The sequence below is a fragment of the Ursus arctos genome, unplaced genomic scaffold (assembly GCF_023065955.2).
Source record: "Ursus arctos isolate Adak ecotype North America unplaced genomic scaffold, UrsArc2.0 scaffold_37, whole genome shotgun sequence".
Lineage (NCBI taxonomy): Eukaryota > Metazoa > Chordata > Mammalia > Carnivora > Ursidae > Ursus > Ursus arctos.
This window is the reverse complement of record NW_026623053.1, coordinates 5,852,832-5,871,897: the sequence shown is the minus strand read 5'-3', so window position 1 is coordinate 5,871,897 and position 19,066 is coordinate 5,852,832. Positions and strand designations below refer to the sequence as shown.

The 19,066-nt window shown below is 40.2% G+C and overlaps 1 protein-coding gene across 1 annotated transcript in view; it reads right to left on the bottom strand.

Annotated features, from left to right (window-relative positions):
• RNF212B (ring finger protein 212B) overlaps positions 1–19,066 on the bottom strand; it is a 26,279-nt gene extending 7,213 nt beyond the window's left edge. Inside the window, exons 1-9 of the mRNA XM_026486551.3 lie at positions 18,967–19,066; positions 16,410–16,462; positions 15,946–16,020; positions 3,185–3,300; positions 2,545–2,605; positions 1,785–1,813; positions 737–783; positions 472–514; positions 251–311 (exon numbers count right to left, since the gene is read on the bottom strand). Of these exons, the coding sequence (XP_026342336.1) occupies positions 251–311; positions 472–514; positions 737–783; positions 1,785–1,813; positions 2,545–2,605; positions 3,185–3,300; positions 15,946–16,020; positions 16,410–16,462; positions 18,967–19,066 (585 nt within the window). The remainder of the gene's footprint in view (positions 1–250; positions 312–471; positions 515–736; positions 784–1,784; positions 1,814–2,544; positions 2,606–3,184; positions 3,301–15,945; positions 16,021–16,409; positions 16,463–18,966) is intronic.

Here is a 19,066-nt window from a genome sequence, read left to right as displayed (position 1 = left end):
CCCACGCAATCATGAGATCAAGAGATCATGACCCAGCCAAAACCAACCCAACTGACTGAGCAACTCTGGTGCCCCTCTCTGTGTTAGTTTCTAATATCAGGCCTGCATTTCCAAAAGAAAAGAGAGTCCAGGGATGGCATCGGATAATTTATGCCAAAACCAATATAAGCTTAATATTCTTGCCTGACATCTTTGCTTTCATTTAGCATTAGAAATCTCAATCTGGGAAGAGAACGTAAATATTACTTACTTGTCCCAAGCTACTAAAGCCAGACATTCTGTAAGAGAGAGATTCCACTGAGGGGGACCGACTGCGTAAGGTGAGACAAAAAGAAAACAAACAAACCTGGTGTGAAACTTGACATAGACCTAAAGTCTCCCCAGTCCCTACCTCTGCCATATCTAGGTATTTCTTTTATCTTCCAACTTTTGCCAGCAGTTTTCACGTGGCTGTGTAGGCTTCCTACTCACCTGACCACCTGGCTGCTATGCCGAGAACTGGGTCGTGGAGTGACTGAAAGACAATCAAGTGAGGAGTGAAGAGCTGCCATCCATGTCGTGGCCTGCCTTGCCTAGCCAACCTGTCACAAATGGGCATCTGGTTGTATGTTCCTCTCATATCACACACAAGATTAGGAAAATCGCATTATAGTCTCTGAAAGGAAACTATCTTCTATATGGGAAAAGGATATTTATTCATCTCACACAGATATTTGGGCAAACAAATGTTCTCTACCTGACTGTGATGGAGAAGTAATGCCCACTGGTCGAGGTGTGGCCAACCTGCAGGGAAAAAAAGAGGAAGCTCTAAGCGGAAGTTAAGTGCCCCCTGAGAGGATCAGTCAGATCATTGTTCATAGAAATAACAGCTTACCCTCTGAGTGCAAATTGCTTACTATCATGTATTACAGCTATCACCCCAAAATATGGAGGCAAAGTTTCCCTATGAGTTTCCTTGGCTCTCTAACTCCCTGAGTGAAACCTTCTCTACTGCCCATAATAGGAGAAATTTTGAAGTCCTCCTTTCTTCTTTCCCTCAGTGCCTTACCAAGCATATATCTACTATATATATATATATATATATATACATAAATTTTATATATATCTATCAATCTGTTTATCCACTCATAAATCCATCATTCCCTCTCTCCCATCATCCTCTCATCCATCTCTCCAACAAGCATTTATTTAGTGTTTATACATCCTAGATCCTGAGATTACAAAGATAACTAGAATATAGTTCCTAACTTTGAAAGGCTCACAGGCTAGTGGGAAAGACAAAAATAAATAAAAGCAATGTTTAAGTGTTATGATGGGTATATCAGAAGTAGAGAAACATGGAAGAACATTAGACTAACTTCTGTGAGCGTAGGAGCCATGTCTCTTAACCCACCAACACAGGGCTGAGGTAAAAAACATTTAATAGTTGGTACAGTACAGACTAACTGGTGACGTACCTCCAGCACCTAGCATGGTACCTGATAAACAACAGGCACTTAATATTGTTGAATAAATGAATAATAGAACATCAAGCTCTGCCTAATGTGGTCTTGACAGAGGAAATGACATGTGAGTTGAATTTTGAAGGATGAGTAGGATTTCATAAGAGTGAGCATTACATTCAAGATTTCACTTCAGCACTTTTCAGTGAGTAACCGGAGAAGTGAAAGATAAATTCACCAACCATTTCCTCCACCTTAGAGCCCACACAGGTGTTGCAGCCAAGAGTCAAGAAAGAACAGCAATTTTCAAACAGGGCTAGTATGGGGCCTGATAAAACTGACCTGCTTCCTTGGTACCAGTTTGGAGATTCCTGTAGGTGAAAAAAATGGGAGTGAAGGAAGCTGCAGCTAGGATTAGGGTTCTAATAGATGAATGTTACTTGCTAGATAACTAAGCTGCAATGTCCTCTAGCTGTGGTTGCTAAGATTCCCAGTAGGAGAAAAAAATAGCAGCAATGTTTCCCTAGGAAATCATTAGCTTTGACGGAATAAAATCTTAGTTCCTTTTCATAAAAACATATTGGGAATCCCTAAGACTGATTTATGTGGGAAAATATGGAGAGTCTAGGGGGGAGAGAAAGGAAAATGACAGGATAAAATGTGCTAGAATAGTTACAGTAGTAGGATCAATAGGAAAATCATATAAATACAAAGAACATTCTTAGGAAGAAAGAAACGTCTAGGAAATAGAGAGTTGGATTGGAGGAAGAGGAAGGGTCCTGAGGTGCCTTGGGATTCTTGAAGAGAAATTTTAAGTTACAACAGATGTCTCCGCAATAAGAGAGTTTCCCAAATGGCATGTCATGACTTCCTGATGTTCCAGAATGGGTTACCAGTATGTGACATATTGATCCTTTCAGTCTTCCTAGGTCTTCTGTGGCCTCGACCATTTATTACAGTGCACTTGTTGTATAAATATTATGTTATTTATGCCATGGTGTGGAAAAGGTTAGGAAACACTGTTCTATACAGCATCTAGTCAGCTAGACAAATGGGAAAAGTAGAAGAAAGAATACTAGTAAGGAAAACCTGTTTCATTCACCTTTAGAATGGCAAGACATTTCTTCAGTTCTCCATTTTCCTTCTTTAAGACTGACAGCTCTCTAGGGAAAAGATGGAAATAATCATCTCCAGTAGGTCAGTGGGATACAAACCCCGATTTTTATTGTTGTTGACATCTAGTTAATGCTTACAGAGAGATGCCTGCCACTATTCGAGGTATTTCTGTCAGAGATCTAGGGATTCAGGAGACAGAGGCAGAGTCTGATGGCCAAGAGAATCAGGTGGATAAAATAAGCAGTCACTAGGCATGATTTCAGAGGAGTTTACATTGAGTTCCGTTTCCTTTCCACACATACCCCTGGCCTGCTGCTGTCTGAAAACTTCCATCGAGGATTCCATCTTCTGGCTTAAGATTTCCAAAATACGCCCTCCTAGAGGTAACATTTTAAATGCTATCCCTCATCTTTATCACTGAAAAGCTATGCCCTATTTCTCCAAAGAAGCAATTTTTGACAGGGAAGTACAAGAGGAAAGCTGTAAAGTGAGGAGGGCCCCTACAGGGAAGAAAGAGAAAAACGAAATGGGGATTGAGGGGACCAAAAATTCTGTACCCAATTGACCCAAGACAAACACAAACACACGCAGCAATGTTCAGGCTTTGCTTGTAATTTGTCACTTACTTGTCCTGGCTGGTCACCATCTGTTGTGCCTCCTGCATGGCTGCTTCTAACTTTGTAATTCTATGCTTATAAAAGGCGATGAGGAGATCTGTTTGTTTCTTCTGGAAACGCCACACCTAGGGAAAAATAGATCTTTTTTTTGTTTTTAAAGATTTTACTTATTTATTTGACAGAGAGAGAGAGCCAGCGAGAGAGGGAACACAAGCAGGGGGAGTGGGAGAGGAAGAAGCAGGCTCCCAGTGGAGCAGGGAGCCGGATGTGGGGCTCGATCCCAGGACTCTGGGATCATGCCCTGAGCTGAAGGTAGACGCTTAACGACTGAGCCACCCAGGAACCCCCAAAAATAGATCTCTGACATACGCCCCCATAACTCCTTCCCCCTTACTTTTGGCAACCAAAGGAAATCCATCAATTCATCCTTTAATACTAATCATTTTCTTCTGGAGCATTTGGCCTAAATCATGACTGCCCAAAATTAGAGAATTTGGCGCTAGGGAAAGCCAAGTTTCTCATTTCCAGGACAATGACCTTTTAATATCTTAATGAGAATATTCTGGCATGGTAGAATAGCCCTTTGAAAACATAATCTTTCATCTTGAGCAAGGAGAGTGATACCAAAAAACTTTTTCAAGCTTAGAACTGGTTCTGACCTAACTTGTCTACTATTTGTCTGGACTCAACTTCCACATTCCTAGCTATTACAGAGCACTGGTAACCAAATTACTTCCCCTGAGGTTCTCACACTGGGGCACTTGCAGGTTCTTTATGCCACTACAGTAAAGGGCAAAGAAGCACAGAAGGAGATTACCTATTCCTGAATTTTATTTCTGGGCATGAGCAAATAATTTTATCTTTTGCTTTGTTTTACCATTTGATATACTGATGTGCCTTTCAGGGGATTACTGAATCAGAGCAAAAGTTAATATTTAGAAAGTGTTTTAGCTTTGTCAGGCTCTACTTTTGAATACACAGCAGTATTTATGTCTCATCTGCTTCCTCCCTACCAGACTATAAACCTTTTGTCTAAGGTCCTTCCCTAGATCTTGGTACTTTTGTCATAAACCTTTTGTTCGCACCTAATTTGCAAGTTGCTTTTGCCACCTTACTACAGAATCGTTCTTAAGAGTTTATATAGTCTCTAGGCTCTCTCCTTTCCAAACAAAAGCAAACTAGTTTCAACTAATTCTAGTTACGTAACATTTCATTATAGTCTTCTTTAGTTTTTTTTAAAAAGTGGTCATTTTCATAAAAATAAAACATGATCATTTTAAAAAATCTGAACAGTGCAGCTGCAGAAAAAGCCGCTCAGAATCACAGAAGTTACTTAAAGTGGCAAGGGGTTGGGGAGCAGTAGATGTTGAAAATAAATGTAATGTTTAGCCAAGAGATAGTATCCCAAACATCTTGACCCATTCTTGGGAGCAGTTTGCAGTGAAATATGCCTGATGCTAACTTAATTTATTTTAAAGGTATTGGTAAACTCATTATCTACCTTTTTTTTTTTTAAGATTTTATTTATTTATTCGACAAAGAGAGAGACAGCCAGCGAGAGAGGGAACACAAGCAGGGGGAGTGGGAGAGGAAGAAGCAGGCTCATAGTGGAGGAGCCTGATGTGGGGCTCGATCCCAGAACGCCGGGATCACGCCCTGAGCCAAAGGCAGACGCCTAACCGCTGTGCCACCCAGGCGCCCCTCATTATCTACCTTTGACTCTCACAACCTATTGGTTTGTCTTATCTATCTTTTTTTTTGGTCTTATCTATCTTTTATGAAACTGACTCCCTCATTTCATAGTATCTAAAGGTCTTAATATTTTAAATTATATCTCAAGGTAATCATACAGTTGAGAAAATATAAGTTTCTCTTTATAGAAGTATTCCACCTAAAAAAATGAGATAGGAATGACAGAATTAAATATTAGCATTTTGCAGCTCCTAATGAATGAATGGATCCATGTAAAGTTCATCATTGGCTACCATCACACAAACCAAGAGATGGAAGACTATTACGTACCTCTTGGTGGAGCACAACACCAAAAACTAGGCTTGCTTCACACCCACCCCCAACCAAATGATCTGATTAAGGAAATACAGAGCACAGACAAGCATTATTAAATGACTCCACAAGGGTACAATGAACAAAATCCACTCTGGGAACAACTCTATAGAACAAAAGACCATTTTTCTTCAATAACAATAAAAAAAGAGGGACACCTGGGTGCCTAGTGGGTTAAGTGTCCAACTCTTTATTTCAGCTCTGGTCATCTCAAGGTCCTCAGATGGAGCCCTATGTCTGGCTCCATGCTTAGCGGGGAGTCTGCTTGAGATTCTCCCTCTCCCTTTGCCCCTTCCCTGGTGCACACACACTCTTTTTCTCTCTCTAAAATACATAAATAAATCTTTTAAAAAAGTAATAAAGAAACGAGAGGAAACCTATAGTTAAATAGGAACTAAAGAGACATTAACAACTAACTGAATTATGGACCTTACTGAAACCCAAGTCAAACAAAATTTTAAAATAATTATGAAACAGCTGAAGAATTGTGAATACTGACTACTTACTGGAGAAGATTAGGGGATTGTTATTTTACTATGACATGCTTGTATTTAAGAAATGAGTCCCCATCTTTTAAGAGACACATTCTGAAACATTACCAGATTAAAATCATGTAATATCTGGTTTTGGCTTCAAAATAGTCTGGATGGAGTGGCTGGAAGTATACATAAAGGAAGATCGGCCATGAGCTGATAACTGGTGAAGTGGGGGGACAGATATATTAAACTGGAATTACTAAGATGGATAGTATGGGTTTCTGTCCTTTAGTAGTTCATCACCATAGTACAAGATGTTCAGAGATGTGAACCAATAAATAAAACACAAAGTGATCTGTAGAACAGAAGAAATATATGTAAAGTATAGAAATAATGATCAAGAGTTAACTGTTTAGGGGGTGCCTGAGTGGCTCAGTTGGTTAAGCATCTGACTTTCGATTTCAGCTCAGGTCATGATCTCACGGTGGGATCGCCTGCATCGGGCTCCGCGCTCAGTGGGGAGTCTGCTTCAGGATTCTCTCCTTCTGCCCCTCATCCCACTCATTCTCTCTCTCTCTCTCTAATAAATAAATAAATAAATCTTTAAATTAAAAAAAAGAGTTAACTATTTGGACTTCAGAGTGTAGAAGTCAGGCATTTCAGGCAGAGGTATGAAACTATACGGTGCATAAAAGAACTGCAAAGAACTCAATCTACCCTATAGATTAGGTAATAAATAGCCTACATAAGAACTGATGTTGGTATATAAGATGCGAGGTGGTCGTTGTGGATGTGATTGGAGAGGTTAGAAGAAACCAGACCATTAAGAGAACTAGGTGTCACTCTGAAAAATCTGAAACACAGGTGATGAAAAGCCACCAAAGGGTCTTGAAAAGGCAGTTACATGTTCAGATTTCTAATTGAAATAGATTATTATGGGGCTCAGAGAGGACAGATTTGAGCAAAACAGATCCCTAAAAACACCTCCTTATCAAAAGCAATTAGAGGACTGTTGATAAGATATCAGAGGCACCCACTCTGAATAGGAAAGCCATAGCAGCCCACCAGGTGGGCAGTTAAGTTTTGAGTTTCATAATTTGTGATCAAAACAATATTCCCTTTCACACTGCAACCTCCTGGTCAGTGATTTTAAAAAACTCAAATATACTGATTCAGAAGTCCTAAATATGACAGATTACCTTCTACTTTTCAGGTAAAATAATTTTAGACTAAATAAACCTTTCTTCAAAGGCATCATTGATTAGCTCAGTTGTTCAATTTTTAAATTCAAGTAAGGGGTGAAGAACTGGTCTGGTCTACTGATGAGATCAGGCCTTGACCTGATTTTACTCAAATGGCATATGTGGTAGTTACTTACGTATATGTTAGCAAAACATATGACCTCCAAGTCAGCAAACCACTGACCGTGGCCAGCTGCCTGTTTTTGTAAATAAAGTTTACTGGAATACCGTGCCCGTTTGTTTACATGCTGTCTGTAGCTGCTTCTCTGCTAGGGCAGCAGAGCGGAGTAGTTGCAACAGAGACTGTATGGCCTGCAATGCCGGAAAGGTTTACTGGCCTTTTAAGAAAAAGTTTATCGGGGTGCCCGAGTGGCTCGGTTGGTTGAGCGTTCGACTCTTGGTTTCGGCTCAGGTCAAGATCTCATGGGTTGTGAGATCGAGCCCCATGGGCTCTGTGCTCAGCTGGGAGTCTGCTTGAGGATTCTCTCCCTCTGCCCCTTCCCCCACTGGTGCGTGCGCGCTCTCTCTGTAAAATAAATAAATAGATCTTAAAAAAAAAAGTTTATCAATCCCAACACTAAATTTATGAAAGTCTTTATAAATCCATTTCTGTCTTTTTCTCTGAATTTTTTTGTGTGTGAATTTCTATCTTTCCCTCTTTTTCTATCACTCTCCTATTTCTTACTCTATTTAATGTCCTATTTTGTCTGTTCTTCCTATTTATATTTACTTAATGAACATTTGGGTTACTTGTTCTTAATTTTAAAATGGATGGGCCCAAAGAATGGGAGAAAATGTATGCAAATTGGGGTGCCTGGGTGGCTCAGTTGGTTAATCGGCTGTCTTTGGCTCAGGTCATGATCTTGGGGTCCTGGGATCGAGCCCCGTGTTGGGCTCCCTGCACAGTGGGGGAGTCTGCTTCTCTCTCTGCCCCTCCCCCCTCATGCACTCTCTCTCTCTCTCTCAAATAAATAAAATCTTTTAAAAAATGTGTGCAAATCATATATCTGGCAAGAGACTTGTACCTAGAATACATAAAGAACTCTTACAACTAATAACATAAAAACAATCCAATTTAAAAATGGGCAAAGGATCTGAATAGACATTACTTTAAAGAAGATATATAGGGGTGCCTGGGTGGCTCAGTCGTTAAGCGTCTGCCTTCGGCTCGGGTCATGATCTCAGGGTCCTGGGATCGAGTCCCGCATCGGGCTCCCTGCCCGGCAGGGAGCCGGCTTCTCCCTCTCCCACTCCCCCTGCTGTGTTCCCTCTCTTGCTGTCTCTCTCTCTCTCTGTCAAATAAATAAATAAATAAATAAAATATTAAAAAAAGAATAGGATATATAAATGGCCAGTAAGCACATGAAAAGATACTCAACATCATTTGTCATCAGAGGAATCCAAATCAAAACCACAATGAGATACCACTTTGCACCATTAAGATGGTTATAATAAAAAAGACAGATAAAAACAAGAGTTGGTGAGGACATGGAGAAATCAAAACCCTCATAAACTGCAGGTAAAAATGTAAAATATTGCAGGCATTTGAGAAAACAGTCTGGTATTTCCCCAAAAACATAAACATAGATTTCCCCCTTGACCCAGTAGTTCGACTCTTACGTATATACCCAAGAGAAATGAAAATACATGCCCACACAAAAACTTGTACACAAATATCAATAGAATTATTCATAATAGCCAAAAAGTGGAAACAGCCCAAATATCTCTCAACTGATGAATGAATATGTGAAATGTATACCCATCTATATAATGCAATATTATCTGGTCATGAAAAGGACTGAAGTACTAACGAAGTCTTAATACGTGCTACAATGTGGATGAACCTTAGAAGTACCCTGCCTAGTGAAGGCAGTCACAACAGATCACACATTGTAAAATTCCATATTTAGGAAATGTCCAGAATAGGCAAACCTATAGGGATAGAAAGTAAATTAGTGATTGCCTAGGGCTAGGGAGGGTAGAGAAGATTTGGAAAGTGCCTCTTCATGGATATAGGGTTTCTTCTGGGGGTAATAAAAATGTTCTAAAATTAGGTAACGATGATTGCATAATTACGTGAATATACTAAAAACACTGAAATGCATACTTCAAAGGGGTGAATTTGGTATGTAAAGTGTATGTCTATAAAGTTGTTATTTAAAAGCTAGGCAGGGGGCACCTGGGTGGCTCAGTCGGTTAAACGTCTGCCTTCAGCTCAGGTCATGATCCCCGGGTCCTGGGATCGAGTCCCATATAGGGCTCTCTGCTCAGCAGGGAGTCTGCTTCTCCCTCTCCCTCTCCCTCTCCCTCTGTGGTCTCCCTCCCTCTCTCTCAAATAAATAAAGTCTTAAAAAAAAAACTTAGGCAAGTATTTTATACTTCCCTTTGAAAACAACTTAAAAATACAAACTTTTTACTTATATGATCTTTAATTATTTTCCCATAGGTTTGTGACCTTCCATAATCCACTATGAGTTTTCCACATTATTCTTTAAACTAATATAGTACTTTACAGCTTTCAGAATGCTTTCACAGCATTATTTCACTGGACCTTTACAATAACTAAGATGAGTATTATTATTATTTCACATTACATGTGAGGGAGTGTGAATGATTCAAAGAAAGTTACAAGCTAGCAGACAGGTTTAGCTTCAATATTTCTACTTCAGTAATTTTCTCAGTATTACCACTTTACCATATTTCATATACTACAGTAAGGGAAAACCTCAATAGGAAAGATTATTCTATTCATTCTTTCAAAAAGTACTTACTGAATCCAGGTACTATGTCAGGAGCTTACAGAAAAGATGAATAAGATTAATTAATACTGCCCCTATTCTCATGGGATGACGCAGATGAGCAAACAGAAAATTATAATACAATATGGCAATATGGTATTGCATTGTAAGTACTGTGTGTACTTATCCCTGTATATGTCTGGGGACAAGAATGTTCTAGACAGATGGAACAGCATGTACAAAACAGCATGAAGCAACAGAGAAAATAATTTATATCAACAATTAAAATAAATTCGGGTATGTCTATATTATAGCTGGGGGTTGAGGGAGAGGATAAGAGGTGAGACTAAAAGGATCAGCAGGGACCAAATCAGGTCTGGCTGTCTGGGCCATGTTAAAGGTTGGGCTTTATTCTCAGAGCAACAGTTGTATTGAATGGTTTTAAGTAGTGAAATGAACTGATCATACCTATATTTTTTTAAAGGTTTCATTTATTTATTTTAGAGAGAGAGAGATATCATGAGCAGTTGGAGCAAAGGGAAAGGGAGACTCAAGCAGACTCTGTGCTGAGCATGGAGCCCAATGCAGGGCTCGATCTCACCACCCTAAGATCACCACCCAAGCAGAAACCAAGAGTCGGTCAATTAACTGACTGTGCCACCAGTCACCCCCTGATCACACCTATATTTAGAATGATTTCCTGTTGGGTGCCTGGGTGGCTCAGTCAATTCAGCAGCTGCCTTTGGCTCAGGTCATGATCCTGGAGACCCAGGATCAAGACCTGTATCAGTCTCCTAGCTCAGTCGGGGAGTCTGCTTCTCCCTCTGATCCTCCCCTCTCTCATGTTCTCTCTCCCCCTCATTCTCTCCCTCTCAAATGAATAAAATCTTTTAAAAAAATGATTTCCTGACTTCAGTATGGAGAACTGATAGGAAAAGACTGGAGGTCAAAAGATCTGTTAGGAAGGTACTACAATAATCGAGGAGAGAAACAATGATGAATTGAATTAGAAGGTTTGAGATAAAGTAGAAAGAGTCAAGGTTTGTTGTTGTTTTTTAAGATTTTATTTATTTGAGAGTGAGCGTGCATGTGCACAAATGGGGGAGGGGCAGAGAGAGAGGGAGAGAGAGAGAGAGGGAATGTCAAGCAGACCCTGTGCTGAGCGTGGCGCTCGACATGGAGCTAGATCTCACGACCCTGAGATCATGACCTGAGCCGAAATCAACCTGAGCCACCCAGGCACCCTGAAAGATTCAAGTTTTTTGGAGACATAATAATATGATTTAATAATGGATTGGAAATGCAAAGAAAAGAAGGAAGGAATTAAGAATGACTCACAGATTTTTGGTTTGGTCATTATGTGGATGGTAGACATTGACCATGATAGAAATAGGAAGAGTAGCCTGTTCTGTGTGTACGTGAAGGGTAGGCTGGGTAGAGGGGTGTTTAGGATACTGAGTTCAGTTTGAGACATATGGAATTAGTGAAGATATCAAGTCGGCAAATGGATATATGCCTGAAGTTGGGGGGGGGCAGGGAGCACTCATTCATTCAGCAAAGATTTATTGAGTGCTTCCTATGTAGCCAAACTGTGATCTTTGCATAGGATACAACGATGAACAAAACAAAGCTAGTCCCTGCCTCTGTGGAGCTTACAGTCTATGGAGCATACAACAAACACCTCAAAAATTGCAAATTATCCAAGTGTTACTAAGAAAACAAAAAGGTTTCTAGGACAGGGGCACCTGGGTGGCTCTTGATTTCGGCTCAGGTCATGATCTCAGGTCTTAGGATCAAGCCCTGCATCAGGCTCACTGCTCAGGTGGGAGTCTGCTTCTCTCTCTCCCTCTTCCTCTGCCCCTTCCTCCACTCTCACTCTCTCTCCCTAAAAAGGAGAAATAAATCTTAAAAAAAAAAAAGTTTCTAGGACAGAGAATAAAGGGGGCGGTACCCATTTTAAATATAGCAGTCAGAGAAAGGCTCCTCTGAGGTGACATTTAAGCTGAGATCTTTACTGGAGATAATAGAATGGGAAGTGATCCCCACGTTGACGATAACTGGAGCATGAGAGCGGATGAGATTATCCATGGAGAGTGTACGTGTCTGGTATAGAACCTGAGAAATAGAACGATTCAAGAGATGGACAGAGGAAGATAAACACAAAAGGGAGAAAGAAGTTGGTTCCAGTAGTCAAAGAAAGAATATTTTAAGGGGAGAGAGTGGGCCTAGATTGCTGCTGAGAAATCAAGGTCAGTAACAACAACAAAAAGTATCCATTGGATTTGATAACAAGGAAGCTATTAGTATTCTTTGCAAGAGCAGTTTCACTGAGATAATCTAAATGAAGCAGACTGCCGAGGGTTGGAAAGAGGTGTGGGAGGTGAGGAAGTGGACAGAGCGTAGACACATATCCTCCAGTGCACTCCAGTATGTTTCTCTTTCTCAAGAGTCTACACAACATGCTTTTGTGAGTGTCACCAACAATCCTCATGTCGCCAAATCCAGTCCTCCCTCCTTTGCCCGCATCTTCATGCCTCAACAGCATTTGACCCATCTGGTTATTTCTTCCTTCTTGAAACATTTCCCTTTCTTAGTTTCTGCGATACCACACTCTCCTTGCTGCCGCTCACTCACTGCTGCTCTTTTTTCTCTTCCTCCTCTACCTAATCACTAAATGTTGAAGGGGCTCCTTCTCTGGGTGATCTCATCCAGTCCCAAGGCTTTAAAAACTATCTGTATCCTAATGAGTTCCATATTTATATCTCTCTCTTTTTTTAAAGATTTTATTTATTTATTCGACAGAGGTAGAGACAGCCAGCGAGAGAGGGAACACAAGCAGGGGGAGTGGGAGAGGAAGAAGCAGGCTCATAGCGGAGGAGCCTGATGTGGGGCTCGATCCCATAATGCCGGGATCACGCCCTGAGCCGAAGGCAGACGCTTAACCGCTGTGCCACCCAGGCGCCCCCATATTTATATCTCTATCCTCGACCTATGTCCTGAGCTTCAGAATAGTAAATTTATCCACCTTTGTGATATCCTCCTGGAGCTCTAACAAGCATCTGTAACCTAATATGTCCCAAATCGTATTTTCCCTCAAATGGTCTTCTCAGCCTTGGTAAAGAGTATAATCATCCCATATATTTGTCTTGTTTTGCTCAAGACAAAAACCCGGATGTCTTCCTCAATTTCTCTCTTTCTCTCCTCTTCCACGTCCAAATCAACAACAGTTCTACCAGTTCTTCCTAGAAAACATCTCCGATTTGATTACCCTTCTCCATTTCTATTGTGACCATTTTAGCTCAAGAAGTCATACCTAGATTTCTCCCATAGCCTCTTATGTGGTCTCCCTGCTTCTACTCATCACTTCTCTATCGTTCGTTCTCCACTCAGCAGCCAGATTTCCTTTTAATATTCTATATCAGATAATGCCATTTCTGGGCTTAAAACCCTTCAATGGTGTCCACTGCCACTCAGAAGAAAATCTAAATTCCTTATCACGGGCTACAAGTACCTATATATAGGTTCAAGCCTCTCTCTCTGACCTTACCTTGAACCATTTCCACCTCCCTCCCAGCCTTAATGTGCATTCATTCATTTAACAAACATTTCTTATTCACTTAATTTTTGCCAGGTACCTCATTAGCCATTGGGCAATACAAAATTGATACCTGCCTTTCAAAAGTTTCGGTTAAGTAAGAGAAATAGACATAAGAACAAATAATTTAAAACACTTTTGCAGAAGTAAGAGCAAGGTGTTACGGGATTACAAAGGACTGTGCAGAAATCTGCCTACAGGAACCAGGGAAGGCTTTACCAAAGAAGGAACAATTACTGGCATGCATTTGAAAGATGGCTAGTTATGAGGGGCGCCTGGGTGGCTCAGTCATTAAGCGTCTGCCTTGGGCTCAGGGCGTGATCCCAAAGTCCTGGGATCGAGCCCCACATCGGGCTCCTCTGCCGGGAGCTTGCTTCTTCCTCTCCCATTCCCCCTGCTTGTGTTCCCTCTCGCTGGCTCTCTCTGTGTCAAATAAATAAATAAAATCTTAAAAAAAGAAAGATGGCTACTTATGGATAAGGGTGCAGTCTAAGACCTAGGATTAGAAGAATGCTCACAGGTCTATGAGGCTCTCCAATCCCCAAAGATACTTAAATAGTTTTACCTAGAGGTGAGTAAAGATTTCAAAACAGGAAGTTTTAACTATTTGCCATGGAGTAGTACAGCAGAAAAATGACCTTGGCAGGTCATTAACAAAGATCTGGGATGATTAAAACACAAGTGGATATTTAGATCAATATGCCATTCATTCATTTAACAATTTTTTGAGTGTCTGCTACATATTAAGAACTATCCAAAGAGCTGGGTATATAACAACAAACACAACCTACCAAATCTCTGAATTTATTGAGCCTACATTCCAGTGCAGGATTCAAACAATAAATAAGTATATAATGTTAGAGATAAGCGCTATGATGAAAAATAAAGCAGGGTAAATAGTGCTGGGGCTACCATTTGATATATGAGAGTCCATAAAGGTCTGACTGAGAAAGAACAATTTGAGCAGAGGCCTGAATGAGGCAATCTAGATATTATTTGGATCAGTTTTTCAACTTCACAGACTAGGAAAACACATTTTCAGACATTGCTGACTTCACCAAACTGGCCCTTCACTAAAGTGATGATTAACTGACCCTTTCCATTTATTTTATCTTGATTATTTGACCATGTGTAATTGGTCCCTTGATTAGGCAGGTTAGAATTCAGACTACATATAATTGCTCTACTGATCATTAGCTAATCCTGAGGTTAGTTATTAACCAAAAGTCTGCTCTTTCTCTTGCTCATGTGATCTTGTTTACATTTCTCCTTGAGTCTCAGCTAGATTTTATCTCCCCATAATGTTAAATAGTATCTCAAATATGATGGCTCACCCAAGCAACTAAAAACAGTATGCAATGAAAGCTTTAATTCCCCTTCCTCTATTTCCAGAGTTAGGATTGAGGGGTGAGACACCAACAAAAAATTAAATCTGCTATCTTCAGCCAGAACATGACAAAGGATCATCTTCATGTTAAGGAAAGGACTACTCTCATAAGAATGAGAAGTAAGAGTACAGAAGAAAAAAAGTGATAAAATCTCAAGAAACACTTCATGATAGAAATCCCATTAGGTTATAAAATAATCTCAGTGGAGAACTGGAGAATGGAAGGGGAAAACCAAAGTTTTTACAATTTGGGAACTTTCAAATGGTTATTCTGTCTTTTCTTCACTTCCTACCACATTCCTATTGCTCTTGACAAAGTCAACAGTATGCAAATATATGATGCATCAGGAAAGAAAAATATTTTCTAGGGGCGCCTGGGTAGCGCAGTCGTTAAAGCGTCTGCCTTCGGCTCAGGGCGTGATCCTGGCGTACCGGGATCGAGTCCCACATCAGGCTCCTCCGCTAGGAGCCTGCTTCTTCCTCTCCCACTCCCCCTGCTGTGTTCCCTCTCTCACTGGCTGTCTCTCTGTCACATAAATAAATAAAATCTTTAAAAAAAAAATATTTTCTAAAATTCAGGCAACCAATTATAAACACTAAAAGAATTAAATATATATGCATTACCAAAAAAGGTTACTGAAAAGTGAGAATGGGGAACAAGAAATCCCTTCTTGAACATAGGTCTTTAAGCAAAAGTTTGAGAGCTAGCCCACTAAATCTACTGACTACAGGGTCAGGCCTATATATCTAAAGCAATTTTTAGAAGATTCATTAGTCTGCACAGAAAGATGATAAAGCTCCTAGACCCTTCTTTATTCTTTTTCTGGGTGGGGAGAGGCTGAGGAGAGGGAGAGAGAAAATCTTAAACAGGCTCCATGCCCAGTGTGGAGCTGGCTATGAAGCTTGATCTTACAATCCTGAGATCATGACCCGAGCCATTATCAAAAGTCAGACACTTAACCAACTGAGCCACCCAGGTATCCCTAGAGCCTTCTTTATTCTTAAAAATTGCTTAATAGAAGCAGGAAGTGTAAGGCATGATATCAGCTACATAGTGGTTTTTACAGTCTATCACAGGTTTGGGGTCAGTAAAAAAGGTAACTGTTGAGATTTGTATCATTAGGGAAGAAAGCAAATGAACAGTCAATTCTCTCCATTGTGTACAAACAGAAAAATGTTATGTACAAAGAGAATCTTTGATTTAAAAAATTAGATGCAAATAGAATTTGCCTGGTGAATCTGATTTTTCTTCACTTTTGTTTCTCATACCTGAGAAATGTGACTAAAATACTGCAAAGCTGTTTCCACAGGGCTTTTGAAGTATATCTTCTCCTGAGGCTTCAGCTATGAAGAGAGTAAGACAAACATTGAGCATATCCACAATGGAATGAAATAAGATACTGGCAAATATGGCAAAGGATGGCAAAGGATGTTTCTAAAGCATCTGGTATTATTTCACTATGTTAAGTATGAGGAAGCTCACCACTGTCCTAGGAGAGTCAATTTTATGTTCTAACCCTCCTTACCTCATGCTTCAATAGCAGCAGCCACAAATAATTCTTCTACCTGTTGTTTAACCCCCTTTTTTTCCATTGCTATCTTTGAGTTTTATTTCTTTCCTTTTCTTTTTTTTTAATTTCAGTGCTTGGTCACTCATTAACTGTACTCCTTGTATACTTACTACAGACCAGGAATGGGATAAGATGGTTTGTGGCAGAGGTAGAAAAACTTACGTTATCAGAAAGAGCCAGATGCTTGCAAGCAGTTCCACAAACAGCACATTTTTCTAGGGGGGAAAGGGGAAAAAAATGTTTGGTTCTTCTGGGCAAGAGGTAAGATCTTCCTAAATTACATGGTAACAGTCAAGTAGGCTAGCAAGAAACAGGTTCTTACTGAATTTAGAATATTTTTGTGCTACAAAAGGACATCATCTTGAGCTCTGTCCTCAAAATCAATATTTCCAAACTTGTATGTTGGTGACAAGTACGGCTTTCACACTGTAGTTCTACCAATCTCCTCTTTTTTTTAAAAAAGATTTATTATTTATTTTGAGAGAAAGAGAGTGCACACGCATGATTTGGGGGGAGGGGCAGAGGGAGAGAGAGAGGGAGACAGAATCTCCAGCAGACTCTCCACTGACCTGGGGGCCTGACAAGGGACTTGATCAAGACCCTGAGATCATAACCCGAGCCAAAGTCAGACACTTAAATGACTGACCCACCCAAGCGTCCCTACCCATCTCCTCTTTATGAATTCCCAGTTTTCTTCTGCAGATGAGGGGGCAGTTCTAACCCTTCAGCAAGAGTACTAGAGTACACTTATGAGAGTGCTAGGAAGAACATGAGAGTACCAATGGTTTCAACTGTAGCTTGCTCTTTTCTCCCCCCATCTACCTGACAGTAGGCACACTGTAAATACTGCAAGAAACTCCCCAATTATTCCTGCCCTGTTGTCACTTTGCTAATAATCCTGGAACTTGTTTTGAAGCTCTTCTGCTCTCATTCTCTTATTAACCCAATCTGAAAGATGTAAAAATTAAAATTCCTAATTTTTCCCCTGAGTTAAAGTTTTAGTAGTAGTGCTGGTTATTGATTAAGATAAATGCCACATCAAGAGAAAACATCACATGACATATGCTTCACCGAGACAACCCTCTCCAAGGTGAGCTGCTGTTACCATAGTAAACAGTTTTGTTACTTCAGCAGATAAGTTAAAAGGGTCACGAGATCCATATAAAGAAAAAAAGCTTCTCCAGAGTCTAGTAACCTCAGTCTTCTTTCCTTGAGGACTAAAGGCTTTCCCCATTCTTCCCTCCATATTATTGCAGAGTGAGCTAGTAAGTATAAAACGCAAAACAAAGAAACTTCCCCAGCTCTCTGTCACCTGCAGGATAAAGTTCAGGCTCTTCAGTCTTGTATATAGAACCTTCCATCATCTGTCCATTGCCTACCTCTCTAGCCTCATCTTTTAACCATTTCTTACTTTATTTCTATGCTCTACCAATCCCAACGATGTGTAGCCCTCTGCACTATGGGTTTACAATATGGTATGCCTTTATACATACTGTTCTCTTAAACTAGAATGATCTTCCCTGCTTTATCCACTTCGCAACTCCAGTTTATTATTTAAACTCTACTGAAGCAACAGCTCTTCTATGAAATCTTTCCCTGATCAAAGCACCCTATCCTAAGTCCCTCTTCTGGGCTATCTCTATACCTTGTATGCATTTTGGCATGAAAAAAAAAACAACTTAAATTTAAGTCTCATTTCTAAGACCTAATAGCTGCAAGAAATTGGTCAAATCACTTATCCTATCTGAACCAGTTCCTCATTTGTAATACGGATCTACTAATAATTAGGGATTATTAGTGGGATTGTGATAAGGATACATAAAATTCATACATGTGGAAAATACTTTTTATTTTATTTTTTAAAGATTTATTTGTTTATTTTGGAGAGAGAGAGCAGGAGCAGGAACGGGGCAGAGGGAGAAGGAGAGGGAGAAAAGCAGACTCCCCGCTGAGCAGGGAGTCCAATTTGAGGCTCGATCCCAGGACCCTGAGATCATGACCTGAGCCGAAAACAAGAGTTGAACGCTCAACCTACTGAGCCATCCCGGCGCCCCCGGAAAATACTTTTTATTTTATTTTTAAAATATTTTATTTATTTATTTGAGAGAGAGGGAGAGAGAGAGAACACGAGTGGGGTGAGGGACAGAGGGAGAAGCAGACTCCCTGCCAAGCAGGGAGCTCGACGGAGCGCTCAATCCTGGGACTCCAGGATCATGACCTGAGCTGAAGGCAAAAACTTAACCGACTGAGACACCCAGGCTCCCTGGAAAATACTTTTTAAATTCCAAATGTATCACTACCACCACCACTACCATTATCATCTTCATCATCATCATCATTTCTAATCAAACATTTCACAGGCTAGACCACTTCCCATTAGAAATGACTCTTGTTATCAACCAAACTTTCCCCAATTCCTATTCATTACACTTATTTTTTCTCTATTCTCTAATTAGTCTGATAACCTTGGGGCTTTCCCTGTCACAGACCTCAAAACACTGACAAGTACCTTCTTGTCAAGTATTAGATATTCCATTTGCTAAATCATTCTTTATTAATGGGTGCCTCAAATTTACATAATCAATAGTGTCCTACTGTATCCATACTAACTTTGGCGTAATATGTGATTTTTATCCCAAGTCACATAGAGAAATGGCTAATCATCATTTCTAGGTTAAAAACATTTTTGCCTGAATCTGGAAACAGTTAAGGCACTCACCCAGAGTCACACACTTTTTACAGAAAATATGGCCACAGCTGGTGACAAAGAAATGGTCCCCATCTTTTCGGAAACACTGGTTGCAGTGAAACCAATCCAT